This window comes from Gopherus flavomarginatus, chromosome 8 (genome assembly GCF_025201925.1).
Source record: "Gopherus flavomarginatus isolate rGopFla2 chromosome 8, rGopFla2.mat.asm, whole genome shotgun sequence".
Taxonomy (NCBI): domain Eukaryota; kingdom Metazoa; phylum Chordata; order Testudines; family Testudinidae; genus Gopherus; species Gopherus flavomarginatus.
In genome coordinates, this window is record NC_066624.1 from 64,552,576 (window position 1) to 64,568,833 (window position 16,258).

Below are 16,258 nucleotides of genomic sequence, written 5' to 3' on the forward strand. Positions count from 1 at the left end.
CAAAAGTTCGTCTAATAAAAGATACTACTTCACCCATCTTCTCTCTCCAATATCCTGGAAACGACATGGCTACAACAACAACATAGCATACAACATTTTATCTTCTTGGAATTTTGATTTTATAACTATACATAATATATTTGTCCAGGGCTTCCTTTCTTTAGGACTAGAGATGGATCCAAACTGCAACACTAAAATCAGAGCCCTCTTTCCCCAAAGTTTGACACACTTTGAACCTACAGGAACTCCTCACTTAATGTTGTAGTTATGTTCCTGAAAAATGCGACTTTAAGCGAAACTATGTTAAGCGAATCCAATTTCCCCCATGAGAATTAATACAAATGAGGGGGTTAGGTTCCAGGGAAATTATTTTCCACATTACAGTATAAGTTTTAAAACAAACAATTTAATACTGGTACACAGTGATGATGATAGTGAAGCCTGGCTGAGGTGGAGGAGTCAGTGGGTGGGCTATTTCCCGGGAAATGCCCTACTGCTAAATGAACTAGCAATTGACTGAGCCCTCAGAGTTTAACTCACAACACTCTACAAGGCAACAGGAAAGGAGGGAGAGCAGATAGAGACACTCTGTGTGCAAGAGAAAAAAATTTAAATTTCTCCTTTAAGTAGCTGACCCCAGGCTTAAGTACACTGCCTTGTTAATTAAATCAGCTTGCTGAGACTTGAGATGGCAGCTACTGCCTAGAAGCTCCCTCCCTCCATCGTGTGTCCCACCTGCTCTATGGAAGATGGGCTAAGCAGAGTGCAGGAGCAGGGGGAGACAACCTGACATTAGCCCCCTTTTCCCACCTTCCCCCCGGACAGCAAGCAGGAGTCTCTGGGAGCAGCTCCAAGGCAGAGGGTAGGAGCTGCACAAGGCAGTGGGGGGAGGGACAGCAGCTGCACAGGGAACTTAGGGGGGCTGCTGGTCCACCTTGGTTCCAACCACCCACCTGCAAGCTGCAACAGGCTGCTCCCAAACCACATTAGAAGGGAGCATTTCACAACTTTAAACGAGCATGTTCCCTAATTGATCAGCAACTTATCAAAACAACATTACCCGGGACGACCTTAAGTGAGGAGTTCCTGTACTGCTTCATTATAATGCATCAAACCATACCTCTGAATAGCCCCAAACTTTGGGGAAAGATTCAGATGTGAGCTACTCAAATCAATCCTACCTCTTAAAATAATTCAGGATTAAGTGGAGTATATAATTCCTAGAGAACACTCAGATCAAACAGGAAAGGCTTAAACCCAAATCAGCTAGCTCCCTAGGAAGAGATGTTGGTAGACAAGCATGCTGCACTATGAGAAACTGTTATCCTTCAAACAACAATCATTCCCTAATTGCCTTATTCCTATTCTCCAACATTTTTACTCCTATTAAATGTCAATTACCTGTCCTTTTGCAAAGCCACACAGTAGTCTTGAACAGTCATTGTTGATACTGAGAGCCGAGATAGCCCCATACTGGGCCCCAACAGCAGTGCTGCCCAGACAAAGCCGAAGAGCCTGGTTTGGATCTAAACAAGAAGTAATATAGTAAGAATGATAAAACAACAGGTATAACCATTAAAATGAAGGACTCAGTCCTGCAAATACTTATGCACATGCTTCACTTTGAGTACAAGTACTGCTCACATGCTTAAAGTTAAGCACACATACAAGAATTTAAAAGCAGGGTCTAAGCCAGAAAAGAGAAGGAAAAAACCAATTTGGTATTTGCTTGACTTAGTAGACTACTTTAATAAGAACACAGTATTTGGGTTTGTTTTTTTAAACTACCTCAGTAGAAAAACAAACAATTTTGATGATTTTTTGAAATACAGGCAAATATTTAATATCCTTTAAATTATTATTTCGTGGTTGCTGTTGGAGCTGATTTTTTTTTTTTAAATAAACTACTTTTACTTTTTACTAACAGGTGGGGGAAGAAGTGAAAATAAAGGAACTTGTGTCCTGCCTCCTTAAGCAATGGCATCCTTCCCAGCACAGACTGCTCTTACCAGACAGGAGGATTCTAGTGAGGAGGTCAGACAGCTTTCTTTACCTGAAATTTCTGGACACCATTTAACAAGGAAGTTAATAAATCCCAACCTGAAACAATACATTAATCTGAAAACATTCACCACATGTTCAAACTGAAGTACAATTCCTCCTGAAGTGGAAATCTGAAAGATGAAAGTTGTTCTCTTCCTATCAGTTCAAAGCACAATCAGTTCCTTCCTACTTTAATTTTACTTACAACCTGCCAGTTAGGAGGAAAATTGCAGCCTCCGTAATGTTTTTTTAAACTTGTTTTATAAAGTTGTCTCATGTCTTTTTTGACATTAATATTATAGCCTCCCAAAAAGTTAACCAAAAAAACCCTTTACTATATGGAAGCTGTGTTTTCTCGCTGACAAGAGAAACTGATGCAACAGGTCAGACTAGATGATCATGATAGTCTCTTCTGACGTTAAAGTCTGAGTCTATAAAAGAACATTTTTATTACCAATCCTGTTCATTCTGAATTTTACACACACTGGATTGCTCCTTTAACAAATCAATTTTGTAAGTAATATTAGCATGGTATTTTCAACTGTATCATTCAACAATGCATCACCAACTGAAGTCTTCCACAAGTAGCTCTTTACCAATCTAGCTATAAAATGTCTTGCCTCATTAGCGAGCTTTACATCATTAATTTAGAACTATGCTGAATTACATCTGAATATTATTTTTAGCCCCACAGTGCAAGCGTCCTCCTGATGTCCAAGGCGTGCAATTTACTTCCCTCTTCCGATTTACGAGGCTTCGTAAAGACCAGTAATTATGTGTCTTGGTCCATACGAAATTGTGAAACTACCTTGGACAGGGAAGTTGGATGCAGCCGCAGCTGGACCTTGTAGAACACCATATAGGGTGGCTCTGAAGTAAGCACCCTGATCTCAGAGACCCTATGGGCGGATGTTATTGAAATCAGGAAAGACTTTCCAGGAGAGAAGGAGAAGGGAGCAGGAAGTCAGAGGCTTGAAGAGAGGACCTATGAGCTGTGACAGCATGAGATTCAGGTCCAGCGAGGGACGAGATCTCTAACGTGTGGGTACAGATGCTCCAGACCTTTCTAAAACTGGACCATCATATGATGAGCAAAGACAGACCTGCCCTGGAGTGGAGGGTGGAAGACCAAAATAGTTGCCAAGTGGACTTTGATCAATAACAAGGACAACCCTTGGAGTTTGAGATGCAGAAGATAGCAGGCCTCACTGCTGGCCACCCTGGACTCAGCCAGCATACCCTAGACCAAGGCCCAGCACGTGAACTGCTTCCACTTGGCCAAGTAGGATGCTCTGGTGGAGGGCCTTCTGCTACCCAACAAGACCTGTTGGACCCAGGCTGAGTATTCCTGTTTTTACGCATTTAGCCATGCAGAAGCCACACTGTCAAGTGCGGCGCACCAGGTTCGGATGCAGAAGACTGCCATGGTTCTGGGACAGCAGCTCTGGCCAGAAAGTTAACTGCAGCAGGGCAGCTATGGAAAGGTCTGTCAGCATGCCAAAGCAGTGCTGCCGAGGTCACGCTGAGGCTATCAGAATCACCTTCACCTTGTCCTGTTTGATCTTCATGAGGAACTTGTGGATTAGCTGCAACAGTGGGAAGGGGACATCAGAGCCCCGACCATGGGAGCAGAAAGCCGCCCAATGGGGAGCCCCTGCCCAATCCCCAGAACGAACAGAACACGTGGCATTTTCTGTTCTGATGGGAAGCGAACAGATTCACCTGGGGAGTCCCCCACCTCTGGAAGAACACATTGACTGCCTCCTTGTGGAGCGACCACTCGTAGTGAGTCAAGAAGGTCCTGCTGAGGCGATCTGCTAATACATTCCTGGCCCCAAGCAGATGCACAGCTACCAGATGGATGGCATGCCGCACACAGAAGTCCCAAAAGGTGGAGAGCTTCATGGTAAAGTGCCGACGACCTGGCTCCACCCTACCTGTTGATATAATACATTGCTGTGGTATTGTCTGCCAGGTCCTGCATCACCTTGCTCTTCAAGTGGGGCAGGAAAGCCTGTGAGGCCAGGCTTTGAGCTCCCTGACGTTTATGTGGAGGGACAGATTGTCCAGCGGCCCTGTGTGCTGAGCTCACCCAGGTAGGCTCCCCAGACCAAGGCATCAGAAACCAGGGTCAGCACCAGGGTTTGAGCCACGAAAGGAACTCCCTCCAACACCGATTCGGGGCTCAACCACCAATCTAAGGATGAACGGGTGTGAACCAGCACCCTGACTATCCAGTCTAGATTGTGTCTTACTAATTAACTACTGTAAACAAACTATTTACAAGGCCTTAAGGCTCAAAGACCAAAGTAGAACAATCACTAGCCACTGCGAGATAAGGGAAAGTCACTCCAACTCACCACCATAGGCAGTAAAAAGGAACTGAGAGGGAATAGGGCCAGCAGCAACACGTGAGCGTGGCACTCAAGAGGGCACCACAGCAGACCCTACAGATACTGCTAAGGCAAAAATCTGACTGTCTGCTCATGTGGGCACATGCACAGCTAGAATGGAAGCGACATGAGCAAGCACTTTAAGAACTGTTCACAGGGGAAGAAACACTAAATCCACCAGAAACCAAGGGCTTATGGAGCTGCTATCCCATGACAGAAGGAGGAATCAGTTTGGCCGATAAAATGCCATCACTATCTGCTTGCAGGGGAAGTCAGGCCTAGACCTCGACCTCGTAGAAGTACTCTGTTTTGCCTGGCTCCTGGAAAAGTAGCTAAAGGTGGTCTGCACTGAAGAGCCACAAACAGCACATATGCTTGTCTTCACTTCTACTGCTCTTGGAGGACAGAGCCATGAAAAAACAACAACAAAAAGAGAGTCAGACCCTCAAAAATAAGATTGCTAATAGAGTAGGCAATAAGCTGCAATAGCCAGCAAGAGAGAGCCCTGCTTCCTTCACTGCCCAGCTCACAGACCCTGAACTGCAATATATGGTAACCTGGCCTTTCAGCATTCAAAACAGCACTGTAAAGCAGGAGACAAGACATTCATGCAAAGTACATGCATGATGCAATATTACTATACCTTTTCCTTTTCAGTCCATGGGGAAAGGGTCAAGAAAGAGAAAAGTCAGAGAGAAATCAGTACAACAGAAGAAAGTGAAGATAGCAGTACAGACATACTATCAAATAAGCTAAAGAAAGCACTAGAGCCTCCAAATTCTGCTGGTAGAGCTTGTTTTGTTGTTAACTCGCAATGTTTTGTTTATTTAAAAATGGGAGAATGGGACAGGAGGAAGGGAGAAGGGTGGTTGGTAATTATACTACAGCAGAAAAAAATTTAATACATAGAATTACTACAGAAGTGTGTATGCCAGACTTTGCTCTATTCACCCTGACTTCATGATAATCAGAGAGAAAGTATAATGGAAAAAGCACTAATTTAAGAGAACATATGTAATTTTCATCTTGTGACCATGTATTATGGAACACAGTAAATAACAGGAAGGATTTTTTTAATCCACAAATTTTTGAAAGTTTGTTTAAAGTCCCCAGGTAGGATTTTCCCTACATGATTTAGGAGTATCAGCACCACTGACTTTCACTGGGACTTGTGCTCCTAAGTCTGTTAGGCAATTGTGAAAAGCCCACTCCCTTCCCCCATGGTAAGGAGCCATACAGAAGCAAGAGTAAAAATACACAGATACGTCTGTCACTGAATTTTGCTAGTGAGCTCATAATAAATGCAACCCCCTACACACCCACAGTATTTTCTGTATGGTTATGCATTCACTGCAGAGCTAAATGGGACTCCTACTTGGGACATCCTAAACCCCCTCCATGTCACACACAAAACCTTCTCACCCAAATTTGGTGGTGCTTTAAATACAGACTAGCAGATTATCTGGGGTGAGTTTTTTTGTTTTGTTTTGACACCAAGCTACTCAAAGACTTCAGTAAGAGTCCAGCAGGAAGTTGCCTCTTATTTACATAAGCAGCCCCTTGGATTATTTATTTCTCGAAATCACATTTATTATGGTAGTGCCTACAGGCCAGGCCAGAATAGGGTCTCATTGTGCTAGGCACTGCACAAACACAGTACAGGGAATGAGCACACGGCTGGGAGTCAGGATTCACAAATTCTATTCTGAACTCTTTCTCTGACTAATCTTACAACTTCACGAACACTTAAGTTAGGCCTCTTACCACCTCTCTGACATGGGTATGTATCAATGATCCATCTACAGATGGCGTATGAAACATAAGTAAGTAACTAGACTAAGATCACACACAAGAAACCTGTGGCAGAACTGACATTAGGCCCCAATCACCTGTCTGCTAGTGCCTAATCCACTCACCATGCTGCTTAGACAAATTAACTCTCTTCAGCCTCAGTCATGTAGTCTAATATTCATATAAATCTGTTTGAATACATTCAGTTTTCAAGAGATGTTGCAGAAACAGAAGAGTTTAAAGAAAAGCAACAACCATCAAAGGCACAAAAAAAAAAATCAGTCACATGAGGAGAAATGAAGATGTGAACTGTTTACAGGAAACAAATAAGAGGGAACTGACAGTATAAAGAAAAATACTCTGTAGAGAGTACAGAGAAAAAAGAGATACAGGCCTTTATTTACCGACACATAATGGAACAAGGAGTCACTCAATGACATTAAGGGCAAATTTAAAAACAGATTAAAAATATTTTTACTTTTAAACACAATGCAAAATTAGCCTGTGCAACTCACTTCTACACGATAGAGGACAAGAGCTTTGCACCCTTCAAAAGAGATTGGATATATAACAATTAGAACTTCCACAGTACATTACAAAGGATGAACATTTATAAAGGCTATAAAAAACAAACAAAATGCACAAAAAAACCTCATGCCTCAGGGTGTAACTCAACCACTGACAGGAGTTAGGAAGAAACTTCCTCCCATGAACAGATTTTTCTACTGTGACATTTCTTGTACTGGCCTCTGAATACAGTTGGAAACTGGCCACCTGACTATACACAGACCTAGTCTAGATCATGCAAGACAATCCCCATATTTCTATAAAGGTGGACTTGAAAAATCCCTCCTCAGTAGTCTCCTTCAGTTTCTCCTACCTTTATAAGCTGATTTGACAGTCCTAGGGTAAGAGCTATTGTTTTCTGCTAAGTAGTTTTGAAAGCTGTTATCTAAAAGAGAAGTGTATAGTAAATATTTCTGTTCTGCATTCAGAACAAAGCTGATGACATATCCATATATATGATGAAATGCCCTCTTTAATATGATCTTTAGTAGATTCTATTTTCCAGTGGTAACTAAACATTTTTAAAAGTTAGTAAGTGTGAATTATCTGTACTCAAGAATTTTAAGTGAGTTGGCTGATGAGTGCTCCAGACCAATAACGTTAATTTTTATTAAATTAAAAGAAGTCAAGGTTGTGCCAATATTTATAAAGGGAAAACAGGATGAGTCCTATAATTACAGGCCAGTAAGCCAGACCCTGATCATGGGCAAAATACTGGAAAGGCTGATACATGATACAAGAATAATCACTGATGCAGAACACTTGATAAGCTGAACATAGTTAAACATACTTTTCAGTGTCACTACTTTCTAGGGTGCAATCCCTCTTGCTGTAAGTCTGATCAACATTCTCTTACATGTATGATTTTGCATTTAGCTGTATTGAAAAGAACTTGGGGTCATTAACAACTGCACATGAACTCCCAGTGTGATCACATGCCCAAAAAGGGCCAACATATGTGGATATATTGTGACAGTCTGAACCCCCTATACTCACTCTTTTAACAAAACTATAATGGATTTTGTATAAAGTATGCTTTGTGAGGTATCATTAGAAAATACATTTTGCCAGGACAATAATGATCAGCAAATTGAGTGTGGCAACATTGTATGTAAAATTGTAAGATTCTACTGTAGAATGTTACTAAGATATATTCTAAAGCTGGGGCAACAGCCAGAAAGCAGTTTCTCAGAAACAAAAAGGCATACTGATGCCTCAGCCAGGTGTCAATGAAATCAAATAGACTATTACTTGGTTAAGCAGTCATTCTTTGGAAGGAAAAAAGGGGAGAGGGAGAAATTTACATCTTTGCAACAAACAGCTAAAGGTTCCCCTCTCCACAGACTGGCTGTCTCCTGAACCTCAACTGGAGATAATTTTCAAAGGAAAAGAGCTATAAAACAGGAGAGCAGAAGCCCAAAAATCTTTCTCCTTTCATCACTACTCATGGCATCAACACCACCTGAAGGACAAGGAAATTGACACTGAACTGGGAGAGAGATCCTGACTGAAAGGATTTCAGCCGAAAGACTGCTAAAGCATATGGTGAGATAAACATTTGCTTTGAATTAATTTAGCTTGTTAAGTTATTAGATTGTTTTACCTTTTATTTACTTTGTAACCAATTCTGACTTTTATGCCTTATGTGAAATCACTTAAAATCTATCCTTCCGTAATTAATAAACTTGTTTTATTGTTTTATCTAAACCAGTGTGTTTGGATTGAAGTGGCTGGGGAACTCCATTTTAGATAAGGTTTGTGCATATCATTTTCTGTTAATGAAATGACAGACTTTATATGAGCTTGTATTGTCCAGGAGAGTACTGGGCAGTAAAAGATGCACATTTCTTTGGATGGTCTGGGACTGGGAGTTTACTTGTGTTATACACAGTGTAATTCACGGCTATAGCACTCACAGAGTGATTTACATCTTTCCGAAATTTGTGTCAGAAAAACTAGTGCAGATTGAATCTCATCAGGACATCTCATGGGAGATGTGGACAAACTCTCTAAATGGAAAATGAGGCAAACACCTGTATGCCAGTGTGGTTACCAGGCACAAACAATGGAGCACATCGTAACTGAGTGTCCCCTTCGCTCCTTAGCCGGGAGCCTGAAGGACATTCACCAGCTCACTGATGCAGCAATGTGCTGGTTATCAAACTTAGATATAAATTTGTAATTATTGCTACCTACCCAAGCCATACAAAAGATGATGATGATGATTTACATGCCGGAGGCTATATGTGGACAGACCAGGAGTGGTTGCTCTCAGAGTGAAGCAGTGTAAAAGGTACCCCAAGTTGGAGAATTGAGGGGACACAGTTGTCCATCTGTCTAGACTGTACCCTGGGGAATGTCACAGATATAAACTAGGAAATAGAACAGGGGTGGGCAAACTTTTTGGGCCGAGGGCCACATATGGGTGAGGAAATCATATGCAGGGCCAGGGCAGGGGTTGGGGTGTGGGAAGGAGTGCAGGGTGTGGAAGGGAGTGCAGTGTACAGGAAGGGACTCAGGGCAAGAGACTGGGGCAGAGGAGGGGTGCAGGGTGTATGAGGGGGCTCAGGGCAGGGAGTTGGGGGGCAGGGTGCAGGAGGGGTTTGGGCTCCATCCCAGCGCTGCTTACCTAAAGCGGCTCTGGGGTGGCAGCGGCACGCACGGGGTCAGGCTCCCTGCATGCCTGCCCTGTCCCCGGCCTCCGTGCCACTCCCAGAAGCGCTGCGGCCCCTGGGGGTTCCACATGTGCTGCCCTTGCCATGCCTCCAGGTACCTCCCCCAAAGCTCCCATTGGCCACGGTTCCCCTTTCCCAGCTAATGGGAGCTGCAGGGGGCGGTGCCTGGAGGCAATACATGGAGGCCTCTGCCCCCTCCACCTGGGGGCCACAGGGACATGATGCCAATGACACCGCGGGCTGATCCAAAGCCCTGAGGGGCTGGATCCAGCCCATGGGCCGTAGTTTGACCACCCCTGTAATAGAAAGTAAAAGGGAGATATTACTTCTGTATACAGCATTGGTAAGACCATTACTACAATACTGTATCCAGTTCTGGAGTCCACACTCTAAAGGAATGCTGAAAAATTGGAAAGCGTTCAAAGAGGAGCTACAAGAATGAGTTAAGACCTGGAAAACCTGCATAACACTAAAAGATTTCAGAAGTTCAGTCCACTTAGCTTATCAACGTGAAGATTAAGTGGCAACTTGACCAGTCTATATCACCTACGTAGGGAGAAGGTTTCTGATGCTAAAAAGGGCTCCTTTAAACTAGCAGATAAAGGCATAACAAGAAAAATGGCAGGAAGCTGAAGTCAGCAAACTTCACACTGGAAATAAGCAACACATTTAACCCTGGGGATTATTAGCCACTAGAACACATTACTAAGAAATGTGGTAAACTGTCCATCATTTGGAGGCTAAAGACATCCAACTTGATTTCTAAAAGACATACTGTACAAATACAACTTATTGGGCTCAATGCAGAAATCACATGGTGAAATTCTGTGCCCGGGGTAATGCAATGGTCAGCTAAGAACAATTATGCTCATCTTCCGGCCTTAGAATCAATGAATAATTAACACTTTCATGCCACCTCTCATGTTCTGGAGCCTGCCTCAAGGCACCCACGAACATAATCATCTTCATGTTCCACTGACACTGAACATCAAACCAGATAACATCTGTTTTAATAATGCTTAGACTGTAAACTTTTTTAATGTATTATTAGAGTTTTGAACAGGTCTTAAAGTGTATGCACATGATTTATAAGTCCACAATTATGTGGATTTTGAATCATGGAAGAAGAAATGTTTTACCTAGAGAAGACATGCCAATCGTACTGAAGCTATGGTAAACAGAGGAGAAACCTCTGAAGAAGCCCTAATGTAACATTAAATGTCCAAATTCTACATTTTAAAAATCCATATTGTAGTTTTACAGACAGCTTTCTCTCACTTTATCAAAGCAAGGTTTCTGATGTGCCTTAAAGAGTTTGTAAATGATTGGATGTTTTTGAAGGAGTATTACAATTACATATATACTGTCCTGAGATTTTATAGATATTGCTTCGGTCTTTTACTTTGTTCTTTGGAAGGGGTGTATGGAAACACATTCTGCGTACTGATTGTCTCTTTTCTTCTTTACAGAGAAAGGAGGAACAAAGCAGTCTGCACATATACAGTGCTTTACAGGTCCAAAAAACTACATCCTACTGCTGTAAACTGATCTTTACAATATCCCAGTTAGACAGGGAATTACGCTTAGCAGTATCTTCCCAAGGTCAGCCAGGATGAGAACTCAGCAGTTCCTGGCTCCCCGTCCTATGCTCCAGTTACCACTAGTACCTCAGAACACCACACACACACGCTTACACTTCCACTCATATGGTTGGATATGATTGAGAGGATAGAGCACTGTGTGCTACCACTTCTGCTAGCTTCAAAAGTATCACACTCTGAAAGTGAATCATGCAAATTTGGCTTTTTGATTACAGTTTACATTTAAGTGAGCATAACAACAAGCAGGACCAATTCCTGTTCAAGTTTGATTTTATCCTCAGCCCAGAATAATATTTAATAGCAGATTTCTCTCACCTTGAGTGTCATCCCAATAAGATTATAAATCAGCAATTGTAATAGCTAAGAAACGTATTACATTGTTAGACTCAACATGTCCTGCCAACATTTAAGTCAGGATGTGATCTGATAACAAGGAATCTATTGTTTGAAAAGTTAGGACAAATGCTAGCAAAAGATGATAAACGTATGACAAATTTATGCTGATCTTGTTTATATTGCCTTAATATTCTGTTAAACCAAAATGATGAATTTTCATTAAGTATCAGTGACTTCTATAATAACAATTACCTAGAAGATATGAACCATTCCAGAAGGCCTATGAGATTTTGTTGAGTTTTTTGTCATGTTTATGACCCTGTATTTTTTATAGTTCTTTACTATAGGTAAATTAAATATTAAAACATGAAATTCAGGATGGCAATTGAATGCTGGAGAGACCAAAATGGTATTTTTAACTTACCAAAAATTAATGCTAAACCATGGGACGTCCCCACTGCTATCAGACTTGACGCTGCCTGAACAGAACATGGAGAAAAGTTAAATTTTAAAATGTCACACTGCCACAAGTCCATGATTTAAGCCCAGTCAACATCTTTATCGCTGCTGGTCAAAGTTAATCAGCAAATGGAAAACCATTTTAGAAAGCTACAGATAGCAGTATACATTACAGCAAGCTTCCCACAGACAAGTATCAAATGCATACAATCCAAAATATCTGTATCAACCACCTATCACAATACTGCTATTAAAATATAATTTTACATCTCAATGACTGTCATTTACCTCTCATTCCTTTGAGCACAGTGCTGTATTTTTCCCCACTCTGTTTCAAGTTCAATACATTCATCTACCATGGTGATGAAAACACACACAGACAGTAGATTTCCTCTATGTGAGGCTAATATCACTCCTGTTGTCTCGCACAGGAGTGCATTCCCGTTTTTAATATCCAAGGATTACAGTTTGAGTGCACCCTCAGCAATTCTCTGATCTCCATAAAGGGCCCAGTTCAACTGACAGAGAGAAAATTCCCAATGATTTCAATGGGGAGTTGGATAAGGCTTTAAGTGCCCCAAAGTCAGGAATATAGTTAAATGCTGTAAAGATATATTTGTGTCTTCTGCTATAAAGCTTTGAAAACATTGTAGATTAAAAAAAATGCTTGAAAACCAGGAGCTTCTAAGTTCAGGTTTTATATACATGCATGTCCCTGTACACACAGTAGACATTTCCGATTTGTTCTGTAAATAGTATACCTGGATTTCAGTGATTCTCTTTTTTCCTTAGACATTATTAGAATACTGCACATCTTTGGTTCACCCTACCCCTATGAACTGATACACTTACATCAAAGATTCTCTAAGGAACAGGCAGCCTAAATATGGCATTTCTCTTAACTGATTTCCCTTATTCCTCAGCCACGGGCAACCTTAATTCTGATGTTTCCTACCTGGAGTGCTTGACTCCAACTTCAATAGTGTTTTTAACCATGGCGTGGTGGGAGGTTTTTTGTTTTCTTTTTTTTGAGTTGCTATAAGATGGTTATGATCATATTGGCTTCCAGTATGTTATATAGTTTACAGTGTGAGGTCGTATCTTTTATTGGACCAACTTGTATTGGTGAGAGGGGGACGCTTTGGAGCTCACACCAAGAAATGCTCTGTGTAAGGTTGAAAGCGTTCCTCTCTCACCAACAAAGTTAGTCTAATAAAAGATGTTACCTGACCAACCTTGTCTCTCTAATATCCTGGGACCAACATGGCTACAACATAGTATGCAGTTTATAGTATGACACTTAGTTGATGTTGGAGGACCTTGGACAGATACCATGAACGGATTATTTTTAAGGCTACAATTACGTCACAGAGGTCATGACCTCCATAACATTGGGGGACCCCAAGCTGCCCAGCCACTGTGAGCAGCCAGGGCCCCTCGGCAGCTCTCAGACATCTGTGGTGGCAGATGAGGGACCCCAGAGCTGCTCAGAGGCTGCGGGGGCCCGGCACAGCTTCCCAGCTGCCACCACTGGCAGGGGCCCCCTCCCCATAGCTCCTAGCCCCACACGGCGATGAAGGGATCCCACCCAGCTCCAGATCTGCAAGGGGACCCTCCCCACAGCTCCCAGTCACTGAGGTCCCTGGAGCTCCCAGTTACTGCAGCTAGGGGGGAGTGGCAGGGTGCTGGACCCTCCTCATTTTCTCAAGGATGTTTTTAGTAAAAGTCAGGGACAGCAACCACTTTGTGATTTTTTTTTTTTTTTGTCCATGACCTGTCCCTGACTTTTATTAAAAATATCCGTGACAAAATCGTAGCCCTAATTATTTATTTCAGTCTAAGTAACGACTGGTAGGGAGGAAATCTCACAGGAAACTTGGCATTGACATTTGCCAAGCTTTTACATCACATACAATGAGAAAATGTTAGTGCGTAAGTTCACGTATACACTACAGCTTAAGCTGTATAAGTTATATCGTTCAAGGGTGTGAATAAGCCACCCTCTTGAGCAACACAAGTTACACAAACCTAAACACCACTGTGGATAGCACTATGTTGGCGGGAAAGCTCTCTCCCATCGACTTACAGTGTCTGCACTAGCAGCTGCGCCACTGTAAGCTCGGCAGTGTAGCTGTAGCCTAAGTAACAAGCCTTGGTCATGATCTGAAAAAAGGCAGAAACTTGTGGAACAAGTGATCAACAGAAGCTTCCCAAAGATGTTGCCCTCTATATGACAATAGTGGGGGTGAGAGAAGAGGGTAGAACTCCACTGCTATAAGTGAAGTGTCTCAGGCTACTCCTTCTGCCCTGCATGCTTAAGATTCTGAGTGTGAATCAATGCCACCTTCTGGGAGAAGGCAGAAGATGAAAATGTCAACATTTTAACACTGCACTATAGAGTACGAGGGATGGACCACAGATGTAACAGGAAGATTCACTATACTGTATTTTACAGTTCTTTCAGTACTTACTATTGCAGTAGGTAAACCAGCATCCACTTTGTCCTGCAGTGACAGAAAAGTAATTATTAATAAAGTAAAAGGAGGCAGGGCTCCTTCCCTGTGTACAGTTCTGCTCAAAAGGTGCAGCTGTACTGATTGGAGGATCGCTCGGTGCTGCCTCTCATACACACAGTGCTCTAACAGCAGCACCAACACTACAATGAGGAGGACACTACATCAGCAGCATGGTGTGACCCTCCCTGTTGAACTGTCTCACAAAAGGCAGGAGACAAGCTGTGGGAATAGCTATGGAATCCCATGATTCCATGGGAAATTTCACACACACACAAGTGAAGAGGGTTATTTGCACTCACTCCAAAGAAAAAATATCAAGATACACAATTAGCTTTAGCCTGCCACACAAAAAATATTCACTTTAAGTTAAGATTGTTCAACTGCATTTCTTATTAATGTAATGTAATTTAATAGAACTTGAGAAATCACCAGCTGCAGCAGCATTAAGATTCAAGTCAAACTAAATGAAAAGAACCATTACTTATCCTACGGTTCTTTGAGATGCATTGTCCATACCAATTCTACTCTTGCCACGCATGTGCCCCATGCACGTGAGATTGTATTATTTAATAGCAATATCCTTTGTGGCTACACCTGTGTCCCTTAAAGATGGAGCTTAAAAGGCAGGGCAGCCTCAACCACCACTCAGTTCCTTTGCCAATAAGAATCCCAGAAAGTGGGACACAGATAAGCAGGGATGTAGAGCAGGTCATGGTATCTGTGTGAACATAAGGTACAGAGAGCAGGTTGCCATGGGTTCAAAGAGGGTTCCCCATCAGACCACTTAGAACCAGGTTGCAATCCTAGGAAGGGGGAGGCTCCTTGACTGGGGTGAAAATGTGGGAAACCCTGAGAAATTTTGATACCGTAGGGTGAACAAACATAATGTAACCCTGCACCCACGGGTCATCTGCAGAGATGGCCACCACATGTACCCTAACCAAGCCCAGATGGAAAATCTTTTCCACTTTGCAGCATAAAAGTGAGTCTGGTAGAGGGCTTCCTGCTCTGTAGGAAGATCTCCTAGATCTCAGATGAACTCTCTCTTTCTAGGGGGGTTAATCCACAAAGTCAGATGCAGTGAGGTCAGGTTCAGGTGCAGTATCCGGCCCTGATTTTGAGAGAGTATGTTGGAAACGAGAGGTAGGGTTATGGGTTCTCACCAGATCTGAGAACCAGAACTGTCTGGGTCTTGCTGGGGCTATCAAGATGACACAGCCCAAGTCCCCTGCCTGAGTTTCCTGAGGACTCTGGGGATTATGTGAACATGCACTAAAGTACAGAGGAGCTGTGTAGTCCATAGGAGGAGAAATGCATCCATCTGAAAATCCAGGCCTACTCCCACCCTCCCAAGAGCAGAGCGCCAAACACTTGCTGTTCTTGTACATCACAAATAGACCCATCGCCAGCTATCCCCACTTCAGAAAGATGCTCTGTAGAACAGAATTGCTGAGGAACCATCAGTAACTCTTTTGGAAGTCCCATTGAGACAATCTACCAAGGTGTTTCACAGGCCAGGAAGGTGGATAGACTCATGTGATTTGGCGGACTAAGCACCATTCCAACAGATACAGCACTTCCTGGCAGAGCGGAGAGGACTTTGCCCCTCCCTGCAAGTTGGTGTAGTAATTCACAGTGATGTCGTCGTCATCAGTGATATGGACAGGGAGACACCAGAGAAGAGGAAAGAAAGCCTTCCAGGCGAATCACATTGCCCTGAACTCCAGCATGTTCATATGCAGCAAGCTCTCAAACAGTGACACTTTTCCTTGGGCTTTTAAATGGCTGAGATGAGCTCCTAGCTACAAAATGGAAGCATCTGTTATTACTATCTTGGTGGCAACAGAGAGAGACTGGAACTCCACTGCACACTTGGA

The 16,258-nt window shown here is 42.6% G+C and overlaps 2 protein-coding genes across 5 annotated transcripts in view; one reads left to right on the forward strand and one right to left on the reverse strand.

The window, feature by feature from the left end:
• PPP2R3A (protein phosphatase 2 regulatory subunit B''alpha) overlaps positions 1-16,258 on the forward strand; it is a 767,863-nt gene that overhangs the window by 284,908 nt on the left and 466,697 nt on the right. The window lies entirely within an intron of this gene.
• VPS8 (VPS8 subunit of CORVET complex) overlaps positions 1-16,258 on the reverse strand; it is a 231,457-nt gene that overhangs the window by 202,059 nt on the left and 13,140 nt on the right. For all 4 annotated transcript variants that reach the window (XR_007775959.1, XM_050965339.1, XM_050965340.1 and 1 more), the window contains exons 5-7: positions 14,337-14,369; positions 11,831-11,885; positions 1,402-1,526 (exon numbers count right to left, since the gene is read on the reverse strand). Coding sequence is in view for 3 of the 4 variants with exons in the window: in XM_050965339.1 (XP_050821296.1) it covers positions 1,402-1,526; positions 11,831-11,885; positions 14,337-14,369 (213 nt within the window). In the remaining variant the exon portion in view is untranslated. The remainder of the gene's footprint in view (positions 1-1,401; positions 1,527-11,830; positions 11,886-14,336; positions 14,370-16,258) is intronic.